This window comes from Esox lucius, chromosome 19, assembly GCF_011004845.1.
Source record: "Esox lucius isolate fEsoLuc1 chromosome 19, fEsoLuc1.pri, whole genome shotgun sequence".
Classification (NCBI taxonomy): domain Eukaryota; kingdom Metazoa; phylum Chordata; class Actinopteri; order Esociformes; family Esocidae; genus Esox; species Esox lucius.
In genome coordinates, this window is record NC_047587.1 from 28,506,999 (window position 1) to 28,530,508 (window position 23,510).

Below are 23,510 nucleotides of genomic sequence, written 5' to 3' on the forward strand. Positions count from 1 at the left end.
TTCTCACCACTCTTAAAGAAACTGCTCTCAGATGCATGTTGTTCTCTGGACAACCATGAAGCCCTCTCATGTGTTAATGTTGATAATGATTACTGAACTTGTCTCCATCATCCCTCAGGTAAGAGAAACTGTCCTAATTAACAGAGAATGTATTCTGTTTTACATATAGGAACCATAGTATATTTCAATATTTTGCGACAGTTATGTTTAAGCGGGGATTCACTGTAACAGCGTTTTCTCTCTTGGAACATTTCCCCACTGTTCTTTGTAGGTCACACCTTCGGCCAGTGACTGTGTGTGTGACCTGACTAACACTGAGCAGCCTTTCCCTCATAACAAGCTGCAGACTGTAGAGAACCGTGCCTCCAAGTGCACTAAAATCATCACCCCACAGCAGGTTGGAGAAAGCCTAATGAAATCCTGTTTTCTAATAACTCACTTTCTCAAAACAATCACATGGTTTTCTGATATATAAAATCAGTTTTCAGCAGAAAATATTATGATATAATAATATGATATTTATCCTAATTGTATTGTGTATGAAATGAAATGAGGTAATGAAGGATGATGCGTGCCTCCTATTCGCCTGCAGAGTGTGGAGCTGGAGAGTCTGTTGCTGGGTCTGGACAGACGTCTGCCCCAGCTGGAGGCTGATTTAGCAGTTTTGGAAAAGGAGGACGACGGGGATCTCTATGGGACTGTGTCTCTGCAGGTCATAGAGCACGAACGGGCTGAGATACAGCAGCTCATAAACAAGCTCAACAGTACCACTCTCAGCTACCAACGCCTCAACAGAGACACGACACAAGAGGTAAGGAATCCCACTGGACATGACATGTCTTACTAATGACAATACATGTGAATGGATGTTGTCAAACAGTCATAGGAATGCCGGAATGTTTTATATATATACAGTATCTCACAAAAGTGAGTACATTTGTCAATATTTGATTATATCTTTTCATGTGACAACACTGAAGAAATGACACTTTGCTCCAATGTAAAGTAGTGAGTGTACAGCTTGTATAACAGTGTAAATTTGCTGTCCCCTCAAAATAACACAACACACAGCCATTAATCTCTAAATGGCTAGCAACAAAAGTGAGTACACCCCTAAGTGAATGTGACTCGTTAGTGTTACAAGGTCTCAGGTGTGAATGGGGAAAATGGCTAATTTACAGGTGAAAGAGCTAAAAGATGAGATGGGGGCTCTGGAGAGGTTTGACACCATGCAAGTGGTCAGGGAAAAGGAGGTCAACAAACGTCTGAGAAGAGACCTGGACCAGTGCCAAAAAGGCCCCCCTCCGACTGTCCCCCCACCTGAACCTGCATCTGGTACGTCTCCGCGTGTAATCACCCACAGCTCCTGAAACCTAGAACGTTCTGCATTCAAACCAGCGTTCACTGCTGTGACATCTGTGTCCTCGTGTTCGTTCTGGGTGTTGTGTAGGAAACTGTCCCCATGGCCACCTTCAGAATGTGACGGGTCCCAACACATATTCAGCTACTGAGTACGGCGCCTCCTATCCTTACGGTTCCTGGGGTCGGGATCCAAAACCTGCTGCAGGGAAAGAGAGCTGGTTCTGGATGGTGCCTCTGACTTCAAGCAACGTGTTCTCCAACTTTGTGCGACTGTACAGCAGCCTGAGCTCTCTGGTCGTCGGGGTCAGCATCCCAGGTAATATAATAATTCACTCATCCAACCCCACCACTAACACCATCCAAGGACCCAACGTCGTCATGTACGAGGACGCCCTTTACTACAACTGCTACAACAGGGACGCCGTCTGCTGCTTCAACATCACCACTAAAACAGTCACCTCAGTGGCAATGCCCAAAGGTACCGGATTTAACAGCAAGTTTAACTTCTGCCACCTGGAAGCTTGTTACGGTTACACCGACCTGGACCTGGCTACCGATGAGTCCGGTGTCTGGGTGATCTACTCCACCTCTGATAACTTGGGGAACCTGATCCTCTCTGAGGTGATTCCTGGCCTTCCTCCCAAACTGGGTCGGACCTGGAACACTTCAGCCCACAAGCGTGCGGTGACCAACACCTTTATGGCCTGTGGCGTTCTGTACGCTACTCGGTACCTGACTAAGGAAAGAGAGGAGATCTTCTACTCCTTTGACACTGTGACTGGGCGGGAGCGGTATGACGTCGGCATAGAGCTCAAGAAAATGTCCACCAACATCCAGTCCCTCAACTACAGCCCCGTTGACCACATGCTGTATGCATACAGTGATTCAATGATTGTCTCCTACAAGGTTCATTTTGTGTGAGCTATATATTTGTCACAAAAATACACTGGTGCACACGTGTGTTTTCGTAATATGCTGTGTACATATTTACCATGCAGCCGTTGTGGAAAAAGAATGCAAATGAATCATGAATATTAAACAAAAATACACTGATTAAACGCTACACTGACATGATGTCTTTATTGTTTTGTCATTACATGTTCAATACATGGACAGAGATAGCTTACAGTATATGCATATTTAAACTTTACATGACATATTTAAGGACAAAAAGCAGGTAAGTCAGTCCTCCTATCTCTGTGAACAGAACCCCCCCATGAAACCAGTCACAAAACAATGTACTGCTTAATATAAATCAATCAATAGTACTGCAATAATAATGATGATGATGATAATACACAATAATCAATCAATATACCACAAAAAACTAAATTCTATTGTTATATAAAAAGAGGAACTCAGGGAAAGAGTAACCAAAATGCTGTATTTGTCACAATACAATAGTGTTGGAGTGCTCTTTCTGTTAAAAAGATACTTAAGGGGTTTTTAGATCATTTTCTACTTACCTAAAAGTCAGATGGATTCAGTGCTCCAATTTGTCTCTGAATGAAATTTGAAAAAAAGATTTTGGTGGCGTATGGTTTTTCTTGAAGTCTTTGTTGGATAACAGCCAACATTTGTCAAAACCATGGATATAGCACGAACCATATTTGACAAGTAGTAGTCAAAATATTTTGATGTCTCTCCCCACTTATTTGAGCTAGCTAGAATAATTTATTACAATCATTAGTAACAAATGAATAAAAGCACTATCTCTCTGTTTTTGAGAGGAGCTGGATAGTATCAACCAAAAACTTCCAGATATTGAGCTTCAGATTGCCCACAGAGATAAACAAACTGTATCCATTAATCTGACTTCGGGTAACATGAAAATTATACAAAATCCCCAAATACCAGAGTATCCCTTTAACCTGCGCTAATAGCGATTATCTACAGTGCAAGGAGGACATGGAAGCATGTGGGTTAGGAGTTAGGTCAGGAGAGGTGGTTGGGTGGAAGGGGACACCTTGACACTAATGTACAACAGTTTAAGAGGACAAATTACATGGGTCCCCCAGGCAGTATGAATGAGACTTAGGCAGGGAATCAGACTTGCTCAGAGCTGACAGCGATAGTAAATGCATGACCACAGCCTCGAACATCACATTCAGGTGCATGCAAACAGATGTTGAGGAGTATAAAAGAGTGTTTTGGCTCCTGACTAGTCCCACTATCCTCTCATACAGTCCCTGCTCACACCATATTGTACATGCCTTAGTAGCCCCCGGGGCATCTCGTGGATTAATCTCTCCTTATACTTTCTATCCTTCCGTATGAAAATTACCCTCATTCATTCAGCCAGAATCTCTCCATATCCCTTATCCCTTGCTCCAATCAAACAACAAAAGAATTAAATACATCTTAATTTGTTCAATATTCTCCATGGGAGATGGGGACTTTAATAAGTCCCCCTGGGATCCCTTGCTCATTGGTACACAGTTGCTAGGCAATACTATGAACAGAAAAGTGACCTCAGCTGATAGCCTTTTCGGGGCGGCTGGACATGTCTGTGAGAGGCGGGGCACATTGTGGATTTCAGGGAGAGGTTGCTGGGGGTGGGAGTTGCACTACATTCCAAGCTTGGAGCAACAGGCTCCAAAAAAGCCCCGCCCCTAGTAGACGAACCCAGCAGTGTCCCACTTTGCCCCCCCCATAGCAGGGAGCAGTTGTTAATGACGCAAATAGAATTGTAGAAAAAACTTTACTGTGCAAATTGAAAGGGACTTCTGTTCCACCTGGTAGGCCTAGTCTGACTCAATAAGGTGGGATCCAACACAGCAGCTAGCAGCACACACCTCCTCTCTTCACCGCCACAGAAAAACATACAAACAGTCGACGGGATGTTAGGATGTCGGTTCTCTAAATCAGCTTATCCATGGGTATGTACGTAAATATACTGACCGTTAACTTCTGCTTTTCTCAGTACACATTCACCTTAACACATTAACAGTATGAGTGCAAGCATGTTTATTTTGTGCTTCTTTGTCAAAAGGTTCTAATATTTTGTCTCGGTTCATTTACAGAGCCCAGACCTCCTAGGTTAGTGTGTGTGTGTGTCGTGTGTGTGTAGCTTTGGTAAAGTCTTATTACTCTGGGGCTAGGTGCTGACCTGAGGGAAGAACATCTCAAATTGGGTCCATCGGCTCCTAGGTCTTGTTTGGTTTGGGTCAAAGCATGATTGTCATTTGAAAGACCTCTGAGTGTATGTGTGGAAACCTCGGCTCCAGGGGTACAGAATCATGTGGGTGTAATAGATTCAGTAAAAAGGTTAATGGAACTCCACCCAAACAATGGAAAGGTCACGGCAACGCATTGAGCGAAAGATTGGTGAAACTCCCTGTTGACCCCCAGCAAAATGTGCCTACATTCAGATTATTTATTATTATTTATTATTTAGATTTGTATGTGTATTTCACACTTTGTTGAAATAATTTTAAAAAAGAGTATGATGCTTGTATGGATCTTAACCCCACAATAAATGTTTTTCATTGTCAACAATCCACTGCATTACAGCTAAAAACTCCTTTTACTACATTCACTTGCTATTCTAGCAATGCTACCAATTGATTTGAATTGTGTGTAGCTGTTATCAGTCACTTCTTCTTAACCTGAAAAGGACCATTATTACATATTAAGTAGTTCTAGTTGTTCTGTCTCTGAACAAGACAACTAACCATAAATGCTTCCAGTTTGATGCTGTAAATAAGAGCATTTTCTTAGCATACTTACTTGGTTTAATAAAAAAATAGAATATTAGACTTTTTGACTATATGCCAATGACAGTGACCTTCTAAGCTGCGCAGTCGGCATTCCATTGACCTCTTCTGCATCTATGGGTATATAGATTCATGTGGACTCTATCGGTATATAGAATCATGTGGGCTTAATGGGTAAATTGAAATCTCACTATATTTATGCTTCCGAATGACAATCATTACAGAACCACATGGTGTGTGCTGCTGTCTGGAAATTGGAGTAGGCAAAATCAAGGAAGCAGACACTGAGCAAGACACAAATTACACTTTAAGGAAACCAGAACTGCTCCTAAGTTTAATGGGGGTAAAATCCATGTGTCCTTTTACAGTGAGGGCAGATGCTGGCAGAATACTGAGGGAAATATCAAGACAAGGACAGAGAGATAGACAAAGAGAAAAATGTCGACCAACTTTTTAAAAGTAGAAACTCACCCCCCCCCATCTCTGTCTCTCTATCCCATCTCTAACCCGTGTGTGTGTGTATGGGCATATGTGTGTATGTGCATGTCTGTGTGTGTCTGTGTGGTGTGTGGGTATGTGTGTCTGTGTGTGTCTGTGTGTCTGTGTGTGTGTGTGGCAGAGAGAGGGTTCAGCAGGACACTTCCATGGTGTGGCTGACCGGGGCCTCGTTGCTGTCAGAGTGTGTAAAACCCCGAGAGACACGAGAGCCCTCAATGGAGCTCCCACTGTTCAGGGAGGCTGTCCGGGAGCGGGCCAGACGGGTCATACTGGCAGAGGGCACTGAGAGAGAGACAGACAGAGAGACAGAGACAGAGAGAAAGACAGAGAGAGACAGAGAGACAGAGAGAGAGAGAGACAGAGAAAGACAGAGAGAGAGACAGAGAAAGACAGAGAGAGAGAGAGACACAGAGAGAGAGAGACAGAGACAGACAGAGAGAGGCAAACAGTGAGAAAGAGAGAGAGATGGGGAAAGATAAAATTCACAGTCAAACGGAAAAGCCAAGTCAATATGTTAAACAGTTGGAGATACGGAACCGCATGCCAATACATCTCTGCTAGCTATGGATGCTTGAAACTGTCTGTTAAGCCATCAACATGTGTCTGCCACTCATTATGCAGACACATGCTGCCGTACAGCAGAACCATGCACTGGCCTGGAGGGAAGACTTAACGCTGCAGAGGAGCTCATCACCATCAGCTTCCCCAACTGCTCTGCTCCTAAATATACCATCGCAATAAAGATGCTTAAGGTGTCTTTGAATAGAGCTATGATAGTTATCGTTTTGTTAAATGGAAAATGTGAACCGTGCGTGATAAACTGCTAAAAATCGGTCACTCAGACCGGGAAGTAGATCTAAAAGTTTGGAAGTTCATTAGGATGGCATGTTTTCCAATGAGGTACAAAACCCTGTGACCTCACATCCCTTCACTGGAGCTCATTCAGTTAGCTGCATTACAGGCCTATTGGATCGACTTAAAATATGTCAAGTCTAATCCAAGATGTTTCCATGCAAACTTTGTTCTCATAACCAAAGTTGATTCACTTGGACACTCCATTGTGCAAATGAGAGTTTAACACTGCTTCATAATTAACGGAATGCCATGCAAAGAGCAATATAGGGAATGCAATGGCAGTGACAGGGAAAAAGAACAATAGCATATTTTTCCTTAGACTGAGAAAAAATAAATTTAAACATTTGAGAATAGATTATGGAATAATGGGAAAAGAAATCTTCAAAAATTGCCAAAGACCAGTAATCGAGCCCCAAAACAAAAATCAAATAAAACGTCAAAATAATGATATGTAAAATAAGTAACATTGCTGCACATCTCATGTAGGGGAGGAAGAGAGGAGGAGGTCAAAGGTCAGAGTTGAACAGCAAACAGGAAGTACCTGGCCCTCCACTCAACCTACGATCCTTCACATATGCAACTGAGAGAAGGCAAGAAAACATAGAGGGCAAGGTTAACACGACTCACGTCCCTGTATTTGACACCGCACCATCCCAAACAACATCTTTCCAACGTATTCACAACACAATCAGAACATAGAGTACAGACAATGTCTACACAGAGGACTAAAAGAACCAAGGGACAAAATGACTGGACAACATCATATCTCTAAGTTTTGGATGTGTAGTTTCTGAGAGCACAGCCTGGAACGCTCCCTAATGTTTATGTCATCTGGTTGTAGATACTTACTGTAGCCCATCCCCTGGAGGAAATACTTGAAAGCTTCAGAAAGTTTTCCAGGCTAAAGAAAAACAACAAGAAGAGAACAGTACGTTAGTTGACACCCTGATACTGCATGTGTATCACCCTAGCCTAATAGAGAACCATGCTTATTGGGACTTCTGTTGGGAAATGTACTTAATACTGTCCACACTGCTTTTGCACGAAAACATTTTCTGGTAACACAAAAGTGTATTAAATGTTGAAGCAAATTAATATTTTGTTAAATAGTTGTGAGTTTCTCTTACTTAAACATATATTGAATGCAAATATTAAGTAAAAGGGAAGTGCCTTTATCCCCATTTTGAATTGCTATTTAAAATAATTAAATTAAGGATGAATGTTGAAGCTTAGGGTAGGATTTAGGGTAGGGACAAGCAGTTAGCCAAGTCAAATGTCATCCACCCTCTCAATTAAGTGTGATTTGATTTGACACTTAATACATAAATACTGTTACACCAAGAAAGTCAAGAAATGGTTCAGTGAGGACCACAAAGGTTTCTATTCCGGTGCTCACTGAACCACTAAACCATCAGCCTTCAGGGCCGATCTGCCTTCAGCACTTCACAACTCCCACGTCAGAATCAGAGATGCCTCGCAACACATCAAACCTGTCAAATGCCTTACTTGAGTTCTGAGTGCGCTCACAACATTATTGTACTAGGCGCAGCAGTGTTTGAGAAATCAACAAAACATTAAGACGCCAAAATAAGAACAACCCGTGTTCAGAATATGTGCACAATTCTGACAAAACAGAAGAAAAAAAAATTCCTTCAGGTTTTCTTCAGACTTCAGAAATATTGTATACACTACACTACAAAATGAGTCCTACCTGGTGCCTAGATAGGACACAGTGAAGAACATAACATGAGGACAACAGCCAGGTAAAGGGAGGGTTCTCTTGAGACATCCATTAAAATATAGAATCCCATAATGTTTTCTCCAGTCCTCCAAGGGAGGCATGACAACTGTGTGATTTTGGAGAAATGGCTAAGCAAGACTGCCATACCGTAGCCCTGAGCACAGATGACCTCTGAGGCGTTGCTATGGAGAGTGCAATAGTGAACAAAGACATTTAGAAGAGGACGTTATGGTCCCCAGAGGGCTATGGGGTATTTGTAGAGGAACGTCATGGCTGAATTATAGGACCGTGTGAATGTGTAATGAGAGGATGCAGAGGTAATCTGAAGGGAGCGTTCTGACCTGTGTGAGTTGAGGAAGACCACCGGAGTCAGCCATCTGATACACAACAGAGGACAGTTACTCATTAAACAGTTACTCTTGTCTTATTTGAAATGGTTTGACATACACATTATTTCCATTTAGTTCAATGTAAGTTAACAGTCTGCCATTTACATTTCTTATATAATTTGAGTTAAGGTTAACCTTCCATAATGAATGTGTACCTTTAAGAAGGTGGTGTTGGTAGGGTCAAGTTTGGAGTTGCACTCGACCTTGAGAGAAAACAAAACAGGACATAATGAGTGCCGAGGGGCTGGGATATTAATCTTCTCAGGAGTAGAGGAGAAGAAGGTTGAATCAATATGTTGTGAATGAAGGAGAGGCTGGGAGGGAGGCTGGGAGGGAGGCTGGGAGGGAGGGAGGGAGGAGGAGGAGCAGGGTGGCCCAGATACTGCAGTCTGCTGCACTGATGAGTCATCCCAGAACACGCTAGAAGAGGCTGCCACAAGGAGTCATGGGGACGGACGTATCCCATCTCACAGGACGAACACAAGGAGATGGGGAGAAGGGCTTTCAGAACAGCTCCCTGACCCTCTGTCTGTCTCCAGATGAGATAATCAGGTGCTCCATGCATGAAACTGCATTCAATATTAAACTGACCTTAATCTGTCATATCTGTTTTCCATCCTCCTGCTTCTCTCCACCCATCAATCCTTCCATCCCTCATCCATCCATGAAAACAAGGTTGTATAACGTCTCATTATACTCCACCCCCCGCCCCCCCCATCTTCCAATCGTTCCGAAATCAACAGAGGAGGAGGGATGTGATTTATCCTCCATCCCCTGAACATTCCAGCAGATTACACGAGAGAAAGGCGTATCTGGCCCGTAGGAGCTGCTGAAGCCTTGGCCGGCACGCAAAGCTGCCCGTCTCTGTTGATGAGGCCAAACATGAACCCGCCAAAACAGCGCACGCTGGAGGGAGGCGATGCGGACGAGGAGCCACATGGAAGGGGGCGTAGCTGAGAGGGAAGCAGTGGAACAACAAAATGTAAGGACTCACCACACCCTCCTCGGCAGGGGCGTTGTCACCGACAACCAGCATGACAGGGCACCTGGAAATACAGACCCCAGATCAGCAACCGTCACAGACGGCATTGTTGTGAATGTTGTGTCTGCCTAAACACTATTAGACAGTGTGGTGAAGGAGAGTGGTGGAGTGTACGGTAGTACTGAGACTCACTTCAAGGTCTTGGCATTGATCATGGACCCAGTGCGGTTCATCTCCAGATCCCTGCGGCTGAAACGGACAGAAGAGCTGTGAGACCCCGCGGCTTATGCACTTCAAACAGAACGTACCACTCACCCCATCTCCCAGCAGTTCCGTTCCTATGTAATATTACCGGGGCTGGCAGAGTTTACACATTCAATAGGGAGGGTGGATATTTTGTCTGTTTGCTCACAAGGTCCAACCGAGCTTCTGCATTTAATCCAACCCCTCAGTATTGGAGAGGTGCAGTGAGGTGCAGTGAGGTGCAGTGAGTCGCCATGATGACCAGCAGGCGGAGAACTCAAGGTTAACTGTTTGCTCCGGGAATTTGGATTACCAGTCAGCTGCTCAACCACTAGCCACTATATTTCCTTTTCTTTAACAGCGTGCTACTGGTCTTAAAAATATATAAGAAGATTTCTGAGTTTTTGTCTTCCACCCCACACACAGCCTACAGTACATATACTCTTTCTCATGGTCATTCGTTGACTTTTGATTGTAAATGTGGAGTGGACACGGAGATTCCTGTCACGTGTGCCTGCCGCAGATTGCAGTGGGAGTGTTACCTGTTGTACATGTTCCAGAAGAGCTGCAGGTTGAACTGGTTAATGGTGTTGTTAATCTGTTGACGGTAGCTCTGAACCAGCTCAGTGTTGCTCATCAGCTCCTCCTACAACAATCCACAATAAATACTGAGGTGCTGACAGCTAATGGATAATGGTTTGATTGCTGCCTATTGGGAGTGGGAGCTCACCTGGCTAAAGAGGTGGGGCAACACTGTGTCTGGAAGAGCGCTGGTGAGCCCTGACAACTGGACAAGAAAGAAGAGAGAGAGTGAAGACAGATATTACTACTCTAGACACTTACAGTTAGGAATGGCTGCTTTATTGGTCAATTCTGTTCACAGTTTTCCACAGAGCCACAGTGTTGATACCTTGCCAGTGGCCCAGTCGATCCAGCCCTTCCCATTGGGGTCAATGTTGAGCAGCACCAGGCCTTCCACCAGGTCTGGGAAGATCAGCTGAGGACAGAGAAGAGCAAGGATGTGTCATTTTAGATACCTCCACCTGGCAATGTAAAAATCACAGTGTGTGGAAAAGCCGAGAACAAGGTATAGCTTACGGCAAATTTGGCCAAGATGTAGGCGCCGGCCCCAACTCCAATTCCCACGATGCTCTTGAATCTGAAACAGTTGGATGGTTTGATTTAGACCACGGGTCAATGAATTAGTTCCTCCATTGAACGTCCTGCAACGCTGACCATGAATGTGATGTTTCCTGGGAGGGGCAGTGGAGAAGATCTGCTCACCCAAAGTGCTGCACTACGCAGGGCAACATGGCCGCCAGCTGGTCCATGGTGGGGTACTGGTAGCTTTAGAGAGGCGGGGGGGGGGACCTTTACTCAAACAGTCAAAGAGACACAGCGCACTACACAGTCTGTCCGCCAACATGACAGACTTCCACAGACATACACAAACATAGTAGAAAACAGTTCAATATGATGACAGATATGGTGGATGGATTTACATTACCCCTGTGGCATCTGAGCTGCCCCAATCTGCTGACCGGGGGCATCCACGTGGCACACCACAAAGTGCCTGGTGATCTCCTGCATGTCCTCATTATGGAAGAAACTGTTGAAGCACAGCTTGTCTGTGGAGGACAGAGAGAGAGAGAGAGAGAGAGTGTGGGAGAAGAGAAGAAAAAACGTTAAATATGCATTAAGAGAGAGGCCATCTGTGCTGTACCACGGCTACTCTGACAGCAGGGAGAATGAATCTGACCAATAGGAGAGTGTGTGGCCAACGACCTGGTCATTTACTAAAAGACATTCCGTTATCTTTCAAGATCTTTTCCAGTAAGACTGTAAAGAGTAACTAGTCTTGAAATTAGGCACTTCCACAGAGACATTGAACTGAGTTTAAGTGCCATCAGTTACTGTGGAGATCAGCACCCTTGAACCTCTTTTTGTAGCAACGTCACGGAGTCTGTTCCTCCTTAACAACACTGTCGCACCTTCTCTTCTGATGGTTGTGAGCCAGGCAACAACCACAACCCCGTTCTGCTCCATGGAACTAACCAGGTGAGGAAAACATCCATCTCATCAAACACCAACTAACGTTGGTAACCAGATTAATGAACCGATTACTAGAGAGGAAATTACAAAGCTAAAATGTTCTAGGTCTCCCTTAAGACTGCAATAAAACAGAACGTCTTGTGTGCTCCATGATTTATCTGGCAGTGCACAAGGACTGAGTTGCTCTGAATGGCCCACTCACAGCAATAGGGCAACCGAAGACCAGCCTTTTTCCTACGCAAGGCATATTGTCTCCCTGTCGCAACTTGACCCATATCTCTACCTCCTCCCAGCGTGTCCACTAGTCTGCTTCCATAACCCTCTCCCACTCTCCATCATCCCGCTTTGGCTGAGTCAGGCTGTGTTTACTGGCCGTGTGTCCTACTATCCTCAGCTGCAAATGGGAGGCAGCCAGAGTCACACAGGCTGCTGACCCTCCCCCCAACTAGGCCAGCGTGTCTCCCCTCCCCCTTAACTCTGCACCATGGGGTTGTTTTTCTGACCTACATTTCTCTCTCTCTCTCAATCTCTGCTGCTCTTTCTTTCCTTATCTCCTGCTATCATTAGTTCATTATTCAGTCTTTTCTTGAATTGTTAACAATTCTGATGGACAGTGTTATCCTGTAGAAAAGTGTTTTAGTAAAGAATTGAAATGTCACACACTGATTCTTTGGTTGGAACGCATCCCAAATTGTAGAGAAGTCACAAGCTACCGGAAGTATCGTTTTCTAATGAACCAGCTCAGTGGGGAGGTAGTTGGAGGCATGCTGGGTAAAGGTGAGAGAGTCACACTATCTGTCTGGAAGGCTGTCTGCGAATGATACTCGGATTTAGCTCCCGGAATGGCATCCAATTATCACCTCAGATAACAAGCCCAACCAGCTCCACGGACACTGCTTCCAGTCATATCGTGAACACTGCTGTGGAAGCGTGACGAGACGCCTCTATGAACCAAATGGTCACCAATGCACGGTGCAACAAAGACATGAAAACACACACAGAGAACACAAGCTGCACGCATTCACACACACACACACACACTCACACAGGGAAAGAGTGTGTACTCACGGTTAAGGCCCACATCATGATAGGTGAGGATGGCCGGCTTGTTTCCTTTGGGCGCGCCACGAATCACCACATGAAGCATCCCATAGGGAGTCTCAATGTCATGTTCCTGAAAGAGAGAAACACTCCTGTTTGCAAACACGCATCTTCCTCCACGTAGGGGCCCTTGCTTAACATGTACACACGTATGTATAGAAGTTGAATGGAGTCCAATAATGATCAATGAGATGTAACTGGCCCCAAGCTCCACTATCGGAATTAACAGACTAAATTGTGTGTATTGAGCACTGACAACTCTGTGTGTGTGTGTATGTGTGTGTGTATAAACGGAGCATGTTCTACTCTATGTATACTACTATGTATATAGAGCACTGACTGTACTGTATATAGAGTGCCTCCAAAACGTAGACCCATTCACTTTCTCCACATTTTGCTGTGTTATAGACAAAGGATATATTTGATGAAAGTGACACATTTTGCCATCATTCCACAAAATGTTTTCCCATAATGACAAAGCGAAAACACATTTTTAGAAAGTTGCTTCAAATTTATTTAAATAAAATACTGAAATAAATTCCATTGGCAGCAAGCATAGCTATGAGTCTTTTTGGCTATGTCTCTACCAGCTTCACGCCCAGATTTGGCCAGTCTCCCATTCTTTCTTTTTTTAAATGTTCTCATGCTTGGTCAGACTGTATGGGGAGCATGGGTGAAATGGAATCTTAGGCTGGGCCAATCAAGGACATTCACAGATTTTTCCTGAAGCCACTCGAGTGTTGTCTTGGTTTTGTCTTTGGGGTTTTTGTCTTGCTGATAGATAAATCGTCTCCCCAGTCTGAGGTCCTTTGTGCTCTGGTTCAGGTTTTCTCCAACAACCTCTCTGTATTTTGCTCCGTTCATCTTTCCCTCAATCCTGACCAGTCTCCTAGTTCTTGGCGCTGAGAAGCAGCAGGACCTGTGGGTGCCTTGCTAAATCATGTCAATTTAATTGAATTTGCCACAGGTGGACTCTAAATATGTTCAAGAGACATCTAAATGATGATCAAATGACAAAGGATGCATCTGACCTCAATTCAGAATGTCATAGCAAAGGCTCTGAATATGTACGTACCCAGGTCTTAGTAAGTACTTAAGTTTTTTATTTTCCATAAACTGGCAAACATTTCAATAAACATGTTTTCATTTGTCATTGTGGTGTATTATGTTTAGATGGCAAAACTAACTCTTTGCTCAATTATGAAATAAGTCTATAACACCTTGGAAATTGTTTTATATTCAACACCTAATTGGTGCTTTTGAATAACTTTATTCAGAATTTTCTTTTGAATGTTCTTTCCTCTTCATGATGTAGTTTTTGTTAAGTATTGTGTTAAACAACCTCCCAGTATTTAAACTAAAATCTTGTGAAACACCTTCACTTCACATAGGTGGACTCCATTCAACTAATTACGTGACTTCTAAAGAAAATGTGTTGCACTACAGCTCATTAAGCTGTGTTATAGCAATATGAATACCTATGCAATCAACTATATTAGGTTTCATATTAGTAATTAATTCCAAACATATTAAAGATTCCATTTTCACGTTGACACCGTGGACAAACTATCACTGTGGAAAAAAGTAATATCATAATATAAAGGTGCTGAAGTAGTTAAATGGTTATGTTGATTGTCTAGTCTCACATGACCTATATTACCACAGCCCGGCAAACAGACTTAAAATGGAGGCAACAAATAGTTTTAATTTCCCATGAATGCTGGTTCAGCACACCAGGATTACGTCCCGTTGCAGCCAGACGGAGAGTAGTGCAGTCAAATGGCACTGATCGCTATATCCTCAATGGCACTCTAAGCCCTACGTAGTGTTCTACTTTTCACAAGAGCACTGTGGACCCTGGCTAGATCGAGTGCACTAAATAGAGAACATGGTACTGTGGTGCAAACACTCACTCCTTTGGTTCCTCCTGCACTTTATACTCTCCTAGTCCTCCCTCGTTAGGTTTTTTCATCTTCCTCCTTCACACGTTTCCTTCTGACACCCAAGGTCACACACACCATTTATAGCTAAATAGTTAGCATTTGACCAGATTTACAGGCATCTCACACACGCTCACACAAACACACTCTGAGACTCTCTCACACACATAATCCGTGCAGGCATGCATGTGGGGTGGAATGTATTAGTGTGTAATGCAGCATTAGCGTGTCAGCCCGTTTCCACACAGACTCAGACAGTACATGACTGATCTTTTACCCTTATTTTACCAGGTAAGTTTGCTAAGAACATGTTTCTTATTTACAGCAACGACCTGGAAGCATTTTGGGGAAATGCATCCAGGGGATTAGAACCAGCAACTTTAGTTTACTGGCCCAACGTTCTGGAACACCAGGCTACCCCGCCACCCCATTAACATTAACACCGACTTGTGTTTAATTCAATGAAACACATCACATCTCAACACAACTAGCACCGAAATGTTAGCATCTTCTGTCTTTTTATGCCCTTAGTAAGTATTACAACATCAAAGATAGTTAGTCGTTTTGATACAGTGAACAAATGACACTAAGAACAGGCATGAATAACGTATGTGCATGATAAAAACACCTAAGCATGCCGTGTATATCCACCAACAATGGAATGCACCAGCAGAAACCCTGAGCACGCCTGAACAGTCACTTAAACAGCCAGAGTAACCCTGCTCCCTTTGCCACTCACCCCGTCCCAGCATTCAGGCATGGTGCCCCAGTAAGCGTGCTCAGTGGAGGGGAAGAGGAAGAGCACCAGGAGGAGGAGAACAGAGCTGGTCACTCTAGTAGTGGGACTAAGACCTGGGTGCAGAGCAAAGGCTGCGGCTGGTCTCTTCGTCCTGCCTCTTCTAGCCTGGTGCTTCTCCTGCCTCTTCTAGCCTGGTGCTGCTCCTGAGCTGAGCGCTGCAGTGCTGCTGCCCCCTCCCTGTTCCCACACCTTATAAACTCCACTCAGGGGGCGTGCATAGCTCAGGCCTATTGGCTACCAGGGCTGACTGTCTGCAGCTGATTGGCTGGCCACCCTGTCGCAGCATCTTCTCTGTTGAAGCTTTTGTTTTGCTCTCTCATCAGCACCATCACGCACCCCCGTCCCCCATCCAGCCGTCCTATTTTTGTCCTTTCCTCCCTAAAACATATTATTGCTTCTTAACAGCCTTGGTAGGAATGCAGTGAGACATTCTTTTCCCCAGAGGCCCTGGGTTAATGTGTGCTTCTGCAGTCATCGGGTTCCTCTGTCTAACTGGGATGGGACATTAAGTGGCCAGTGGTTGCCAGTTAAGCGGAGCAGAGTGGAGTATGTTCTTGTGTCTATGGAACAGTGCTGACCTGCTGACTACGAATGAATACGTTAGCAGTGTTCGTACGTTTGTTGTTTTCAAGCGATCAGACTTTTTGCTTCAACACACACACACACACACACACATGTCTGGAGGGGCTCAAGGAGAGGTCTAATCGTTGCTGAATACTCCTCCCTCTCTTCTCTCCCTCCTCGCTCCTGCATTCACACCAGTATTATCCATCTCTTCCACAACATCTCCTTTGTTGCTTCATGTGCTTACTCAGTGTAGGCGCTTGGCATATTCCACATACACACACATATGCATGCTACCCAACAATGTGTGATGTATCTTGAAGTGGTCCATTCATTTTTGAATGGTGTAAGGTCATTTTTGTAATTTTTATTCCATAGCACTTCTTTAGCAAACAAGAAGCCCTCTCCCTCAGCTCAGTTGATTAGCCCCTGTGCTCGCTCGCCCTCTCATTCAGTGGAGGTGGTGAAAGAGGAGTGACTGGAGGCGTCAGACCGAGGTGAGAAATAAGGTGTCTCGGGTTAGTCATAACTCTGATCTCATCGCCATGTGGATTTATGTTAAAATAGACTGTGAACATCACGGGTACAAACATGAGCTTCTAAACACTTGATTGTGGTTCTGTGAGCTATCGGAATGATTGCTGTTTCGGTATGATTCCATCAATCAAGTGGTGAATCACTCCATCTTATCCTCCTCCACTGTGCTCTACTCCTTTCAGTTGGACACCATGGTTACGTGATGTTTAGACACTAATCCCAACCAGATGAGGATAGAGAAAGGACTGTCACCAAAATAATCAACAGACTTCACAAAGATGAGCAAAAAAGACTGGTAATGAGCTGCTGTAATGTGGAATGTATTGTACATTTTGTGATTCAAAGAATCACTGTCTAGTCACAAGGATGATGGCACTGAGCCTTTTTTACATGGTTCGACAGAGAACACAAGTGTTTTGTTGTTAAAGTGAGAACACATCAGCAAAAATGAAACACATGGGGCCCTTGTTGAGTTTCACAGGAATATGAAATTTATCCAGGGCCAGACTTACTGAGACCAAAAACCTGGTTTCTACTGCCAGGAATTTAGACCAAAAACCTGGTTTCTACTGCAGGATACTGAAACTTTGGGTCATTCTGCAAAGCCAATGACCCAAAGCACACATAGAAATCCACAAGGAAATGGTTAACTGACCAGAAAATCAAACCATCTCAGTCTCTGGACTGGTTTTCCATTGAAAACATTAATTTAAGAGGGCAGACCATAAGCACAGATGAAAAGATCTTAAGGATCAGAAAATATTCTGAATGAAGAAATGGTCTAAGATTTTTTCTAAATTAGTTTTTCTTTGGAAATACCAGTTTAATTTGAGAAATATGGAATTCTGATTGGTTCCCTATAACAATTAATTATGTACATTTCACATTATGAAAAATGACAACCTGTGATGTTTATTTTATCCAGCCTTTATAGTTGCTCTTTGTCAAGGGTGTCAGATTGTTTTTAAGAGAATGTTAATTATATTGAAAAAGAAAACCGTGTAATTACCTTCCAGTCTCCAATGGGCATCATTGTCTCACAGTTCTCCTACAGAGAGAGCGAAAGACAAAGAAAATGTCAACAAACACTGAGCTTGCACTCCGGAGATGCCAAAGGGCAGACAGACAGACAGACAGACAGGCAGACAGACAGACAGACAGACAGACAGACAGGCAGACAGACAGGCAGACAGGCAGACAGACAGGCAGACAGACAGACAGGCAGACAGACAGATAGGCAGACAGACAGACAGACAGACAGACAGACAGGCAGACAGACAGATAGGCAGACAGACAGATAGACAGACAGACAGGCAGACAGACAGCAGTTACAGGAAAAGGTAAAGGCTCAGGGAGAAAATATGAACCCAAGCATTTCCATAGACAGTAGGGCAACAAAGAGGATGTTCTCTACAGGTTACAGTTGATTCAAACCAAGCATCCTTAGAGAGGGTTAGAAGAAATAAGATCACCAAACTCGTTGCAATTCCTAAGGTGTTCTGGGTCGTGCACTTTCACACAGTCACATCAGGACTCACACTGGCACCGCAGGTGGACAGATAAACACACAGACAGGGACAGAAAAAGGTGACGGAAAAATGGAAATGGTTGAGTAATTAACAAGTCAGCAGTCCGTTGGTAGAGGGTGATGCCATTCAAGAGCACGTTACCGTGGACGCAGACATACCTAGAGAGAAGTGTTATTTAATGCATGCTCTTGTTATCAGAGAGATCCGGTCAATGGTTTCAGTGTGGTCTGACCAGCAGGTGTCACTGTTGTCCTACGGAGTCCGTGTGCAGTAGAACAGGATGGTGTGTGTGGGAGGGAGAAAGGGACCATCCCTGCATTCCCTGTTCTCCAGGGAAGTTCGATTATCAGAATGTTCTCTGTCTTTGTGTGTTTTAAACCTTTTAAATACTCCCCTCAAAAAGCACATAGGAGTGTATCTCAATCAATCTTCATGGGTAAGTATTTTATATAAATAAGTGCGTGCATTCAACTACTCAGTATTGGAGACCCAGGCCGGTGTGTTTCTCTGTGGTTGTAAACCCTGCTGATGGGACCACTACAAGCTCAAGGTCTCATTTATTCCCGGTTCCCATTTTTCTCTGATTCAGGACGTGTTGCAAAGGGTAAGCAAAGTTAGCAGCATCCGGTAGCACAGCCAGAGGTATCTGAGAGGGGAGGGTCCCCCTGCAGGGCGAGGGGAGGGTCCCCCTGCAGGGCCTGTTCTGGATTGGTAATTACCGGGATGCGGTCGGCGGTCCGACTGCGGGTCTGGCGGAGCCAGTGCCTCGCGATCACATGCCACCGCTGTGGGGGGCGGCTGGAGGAAGAAGGGGTGGGGAGAGGCGCAGGGCCTGTTGAGGGGAACGCGTTCACAAAGCACCCTCGGCTCCTCTGCATTACAAACACAAACACACCGGTGTTACAGAAGCTGGCCGGGGCCACGCCGGTGTCCCGGGCAACGGAGATGCCCAGGAGGGACTAACGCCTCCGCGCCCTGCGTAGAGCACGCCAAGGCAGCCACACAAAGGTCAAACACCCAGTCCACAGCACGTTCAGCTTCCCTATGTAGAGTGCGTTCCTGTTGAGCAACTGTCAGTGAGTAATAATCACAGCGTCAGTACTGATTCGCTGGCTGACACTTGGCCTCCTGGGATTAAACGCCAGTGCGTTGGCTTCGCCTTCGTAATCAGCCTCTCCACTCCATCAGCCATTAAGGCAGGAGTGTCAGTGAAGTGTGGAAATGACAGTGAGTCGGCATTTCAATCAGTGTGATTATCTCGCCCCCCCCCCCCCCCCCGTGCTCTCCAAGTTCAGTCCCCGCAAACCACACTTACCTACAGCTTCTGCTAAGAGAAGCAGTCTGCTGCAATCAGTGGTTGTGACAAGACGCCCCCCGTGACAAGCACTCACACACAGACGCGCGCTTCTTTCACGCCGCTAAATGGGAACGTTAATGCGGTGAATGATTAATCCCTCCCACGCAGAAGAACACATCGTCGGTTTCCAAACTAGGACACACTCAAATGCACCGTTATACACACACAGTTACATAAAGTGCATGCTCACCATGTCCGCGTCAGGCCCTCTGGGCTCCGGAAGCAATGGTTTCTCCTCAGTAAACTGCTGCTCCTTCATCCCAGCCATCCTGGAGAGCAACCTGCAATCACCATAGCAACACACACCTGAGGTTACATAGCCCTCTTCGTTTACTTTAGCAAAACCTCGGAAACCCATCCAGCAACACAAACCACTGCAGCAAACCTGCGCCATCATGTTTTTAACCCCTCCTCAGAACACCTAGTGTTGGGTTGGATGACGAGGTCTGCGGAGGTTGGATGGCTGCGGCTGGCCCCGAGGGTCCTATGTTTGCACGAGTAGACTAGCCTCCCAACGCATTTAGAGTTCATGTTGGGCACGTGAAGAGAGGTCTTGGGAGGCGTGGTATATTTCATGTGATTTACCCTTATTTTGCCAAATAGATCTATGCTCGTTTTCTTTTGTCTCTAGTGGATTTGTCTGATGGACTGGGTCTTATAATACGGAATAAAGCAGGTCTGTGTTCAGAACAGAGGGTCAGGCGGAAAGTGAGATTCCTCATTCTGTAATTAAAGTCCTGCTGTTTGGTGGAGGTCAGTGGACACTGGGGTGACATTAATTATGGGACGTCAATACAAAGGCACTGCTACACCTTCAGAGACCAGAGATGACCTGAGCTGGCCCCACTTGACTAGCACTCTGGGAAACTAAGGATGTCAATTGGAGGGGGGCTAATACACACACATGTACATACCCACATTCATACATACACACAAGCACACGGACCCAAATGTAGCCTGTTCATGCACACACATGCGCAATAACTAATTGTCAAAAAAATAAATGCCCCCCAAAAAAATGACATGGAATTAAAATCTAAAGATGATGAAGCGGCAATGGGAAGAGGTCAGGACAGCACAAGCATGTGTGGACGAATACAGAAAACTGGGAGACAACCATGTCTTTCTGGGTCAATTGATTCACTACTGAAACTAAATTCAGGAAGTATAATGATTTATAAACCCTAAATTCACACAGTGACAGGTTGTTAAAATGGTCCATACGAGGACCATACAATGGTCCAGTCCATACAAGCGCTCTCTCTGTTCGTGGCTGTTTCCAGACCTGTCTTAGCTTGACAAGAGCAACCTTGAACTGAGAATACCCAGAAGCAGACTCTGAAACAAAACCCTCTCCTGCCTCTTCTCTCTTTCTCACTCTCTCTCTCTCTCTCTGCAACACTTCATGTTCTCCATCTAAAAGTGACCTTTGGAGAAACATTATAATGGGTCCATGACCAGTTTTAATTAGACCTCACCAGAACAACAAGCCACATTACTCTATGTGCCTAACTCTCTGGGTTCTCTCTCTCTCTATAGCTCCCCACAGACTTATATAAGATGGCTTGCTGTGAAATCAATTACCATTCCACACTCTATATTTGTCCCTGTTGCTGTTGTGTCAAGCTTGCCGAGTCGGGTGTAGATGACTCAATACTTTTGTTCACTTGCTGCTGCTCTATTGACTATTCCCCAAATCTGAAAATGGGTTTGGTATTCTCACAGAAGATCTACACACCACACCAAATGAAATAAGACCAAAATAAAATCAACCTCTCAGATGTTCATTTTCAGTGGTCCTGGTAAAGTGTGTTTCATAGCGGATCTACGGTCACTGGGTGAAGTGGTACTTCATAGCTTGTTTCATCAGTCAGTGTGTCTCAGGTCGCAGAGATCGAGGTCCGTCATGGCTGGACTCTAAACCACCACTCTGCATAAAATGGACAATGAACTAAGGTTTCAGTTACAAAGTTCAGCTTTGTGTTTTTGCCACAAGGTTCCTTTTATTCAGTCAAGAAAGGGGAAATTAATATGTCCTGCTTTCACAGGTCGCTCCCTCTCTTCTGTTCTTTTTTCACGGTTCTACCCAGGCACTGTTGCCATGACAACCCCCAGCAGCTCTGTGGGCCTGGCTGGGTTCTAGCGGGATATGGGTTTAGCTCCCCCTTGTAAAAGCTGTTTAATCCCACTGACTACCTCTGGCTGGCTGGCCATCCACCATTCTCACTCACAGATATCAAACACAGGACACAATTGCAAACTGGAAGAGCTGACCGTACTTCTCTCTGTGCCCATTTACTGTTGCAGGGTGATAAGGTCATCCTGTGTGACTCACAGGTCTGCGATGGAGTGAGCCTGAGGCAGCCAGCCACAGACAGTGTCTGAAAGAGGGAGACGGGACAACAAGGATGTGGGAAAAGCATTCTGCTGGACAGGAAATCGATGGGACCTGCATGTGGGGGAATCATCTGACTAGATGCACAAATTCAGAATCAATACCTGGAAACTGGGCCAGGTTTGGCTCTGTGTTTTGTGTGTTATATGTGTTCCTGTTTGTGTGTGTGTGTGTGTGCGTGCGTGTGTGTTCATGTTTTGTATTTTAATGCATTCGTTTTTGTGTAAAACTAACCCACCAGTGGTCAGTGACTCATCTGTTATTCAAGTAGCCTTGTGGTTAGTAACGTAACTCTGGTCCAGAGCATTAATTGGAAATGATATGGAAGATAACAGAAAAGAGTGAGCAAAGGCTCACTCTTCATGCTTGTTGAAATCAACAACCAAGCAAACAAAGTTGACAAACTCAACACACTAACAATGGCAATTTGTAAAGGAGAGAAGGATAGCCTGCTGATAAACATCCTGCACTAACGCAGCATTTTCCAACAATCCAACATATCAGCCAGTGTGGCTGCTCCGTGCTCCCACAGTAATCCTTATCTCTGTCCTCTTAGTAATCCTCATCCAGGATGTTCTGGTCTACAAGACAAACAGAATCCCCTCATCTGCTGCGACCAATCCTTTCCATGTATCTGACAAACTCTTTGCTTCCGTTTGCTTTCCCTGTTCTTCTGTTTTCTTTTCTCTCTCTCTGCACCGTTGGAGCAAAGCAGATACAGTCCTACAGGGCCTTGCTCCCACACAGACCACAGAGTGATGTTAACAGAGACTGACAACATGACCCGAGACTCACTCCAGCACACGAACACACACGCACACACACGCACACACACGCCTGCCTTTTAAGCTTTTGCCACTATTTGAAGCGGTACGTTCAAACATTAAACGAGCCCTCCAAGTGAACCACGAGCAAGGAGAGAAAGATACGAAACACGCACTCGCGGGTTTGACAAAGGACAGACCGATATCAGGTCCTAGGTGGCACGGCTGGTGCCACTGGCACGGTGCCTATCACACATCCAACAGGTCTCATGGCCCTGCAGACTAGCACCCTCTTCAGGGGTGTTCAGCATTTCTCCCTACATAGTGAGCAGAAGAGAGGAGGGCTTTATTTAGGACACAGCCTGTCCGGGTCCGTGCTGCTTTCAGCTCCGGCATTAAAGACGGCCTGATAGGTCCAGGGCCCCCCGAGGAATCCGCAGGGCCATGGTTCCAGCCTGTCTGGCCTGGCTACTGTCACTAGGCAGCCGTTGCTATGGGTAGGTGCCAGGCCGCGCAGACGGACACGGCATGCGGCTCTCGATGGGAGGCATACACGGCAGAAAGGCGGGAGGCGGGGGTGGGGGGGGGGCATCTCAAGGCTCCCTGACCTCCCTGCTGCTGTCTCCTGAGACCACACGGTTCATGAAAAAGGTCCTAGCGGTTTTGAAATGGAACTCGTTAAATGA

The 23,510-nt window shown here is 45.1% G+C and overlaps 2 protein-coding genes across 8 annotated transcripts in view; one reads left to right on the forward strand and one right to left on the reverse strand.

Moving 5' to 3' along the window:
- si:ch211-194m7.5 (olfactomedin-4) lies at positions 1-2,425 on the forward strand. Its single transcript, XM_010884047.4, has 5 exons — positions 1-118; positions 272-397; positions 593-811; positions 1,182-1,335; positions 1,451-2,425. The coding sequence occupies exons 1-5, from the start codon at positions 32-34 to the stop codon at positions 2,281-2,283; spliced, it is 1,419 nt and encodes a 472-aa protein (XP_010882349.2). The 5' UTR covers positions 1-31; the 3' UTR covers positions 2,284-2,425.
- The window catches only part of ndrg4 (NDRG family member 4), a 26,496-nt gene continuing 5,401 nt past the window's right edge, over positions 2,416-23,510 (reverse strand). For 2 of the 7 annotated variants that reach the window (XM_010884051.5, XM_010884048.5), the window contains 17 exons: positions 19,856-19,946; positions 19,028-19,180; positions 17,789-17,827; positions 12,907-13,012; positions 11,294-11,414; positions 11,071-11,133; positions 10,885-10,945; positions 10,697-10,783; positions 10,517-10,573; positions 10,329-10,432; positions 9,736-9,792; positions 9,556-9,607; positions 8,717-8,764; positions 8,514-8,549; positions 7,281-7,332; positions 6,973-7,011; positions 2,416-5,858 (listed from right to left, as the gene is read on the reverse strand). In XM_010884051.5, coding sequence (XP_010882353.1) covers positions 5,707-5,858; positions 6,973-7,011; positions 7,281-7,332; positions 8,514-8,549; positions 8,717-8,764; positions 9,556-9,607; positions 9,736-9,792; positions 10,329-10,432; positions 10,517-10,573; positions 10,697-10,783; positions 10,885-10,945; positions 11,071-11,133; positions 11,294-11,414; positions 12,907-13,012; positions 17,789-17,827; positions 19,028-19,180; positions 19,856-19,933 — 1,305 coding nt within the window. In that variant the 5' untranslated portion in view covers positions 19,934-19,946 and the 3' untranslated portion in view covers positions 2,416-5,706. Of the gene's footprint in view, positions 5,859-6,972; positions 7,012-7,280; positions 7,333-8,513; positions 8,550-8,716; positions 8,765-9,555; positions 9,608-9,735; positions 9,793-10,328; positions 10,433-10,516; positions 10,574-10,696; positions 10,784-10,884; positions 10,946-11,070; positions 11,134-11,293; positions 11,415-12,906; positions 13,013-15,618; positions 15,847-17,788; positions 17,828-19,027; positions 19,181-19,855; positions 19,947-23,510 lie in introns of those variants that run through there. The other 5 variants (XM_034288341.1, XM_029114924.2, XM_020040216.2 and 2 more) reach the window with 4 other exon arrangements.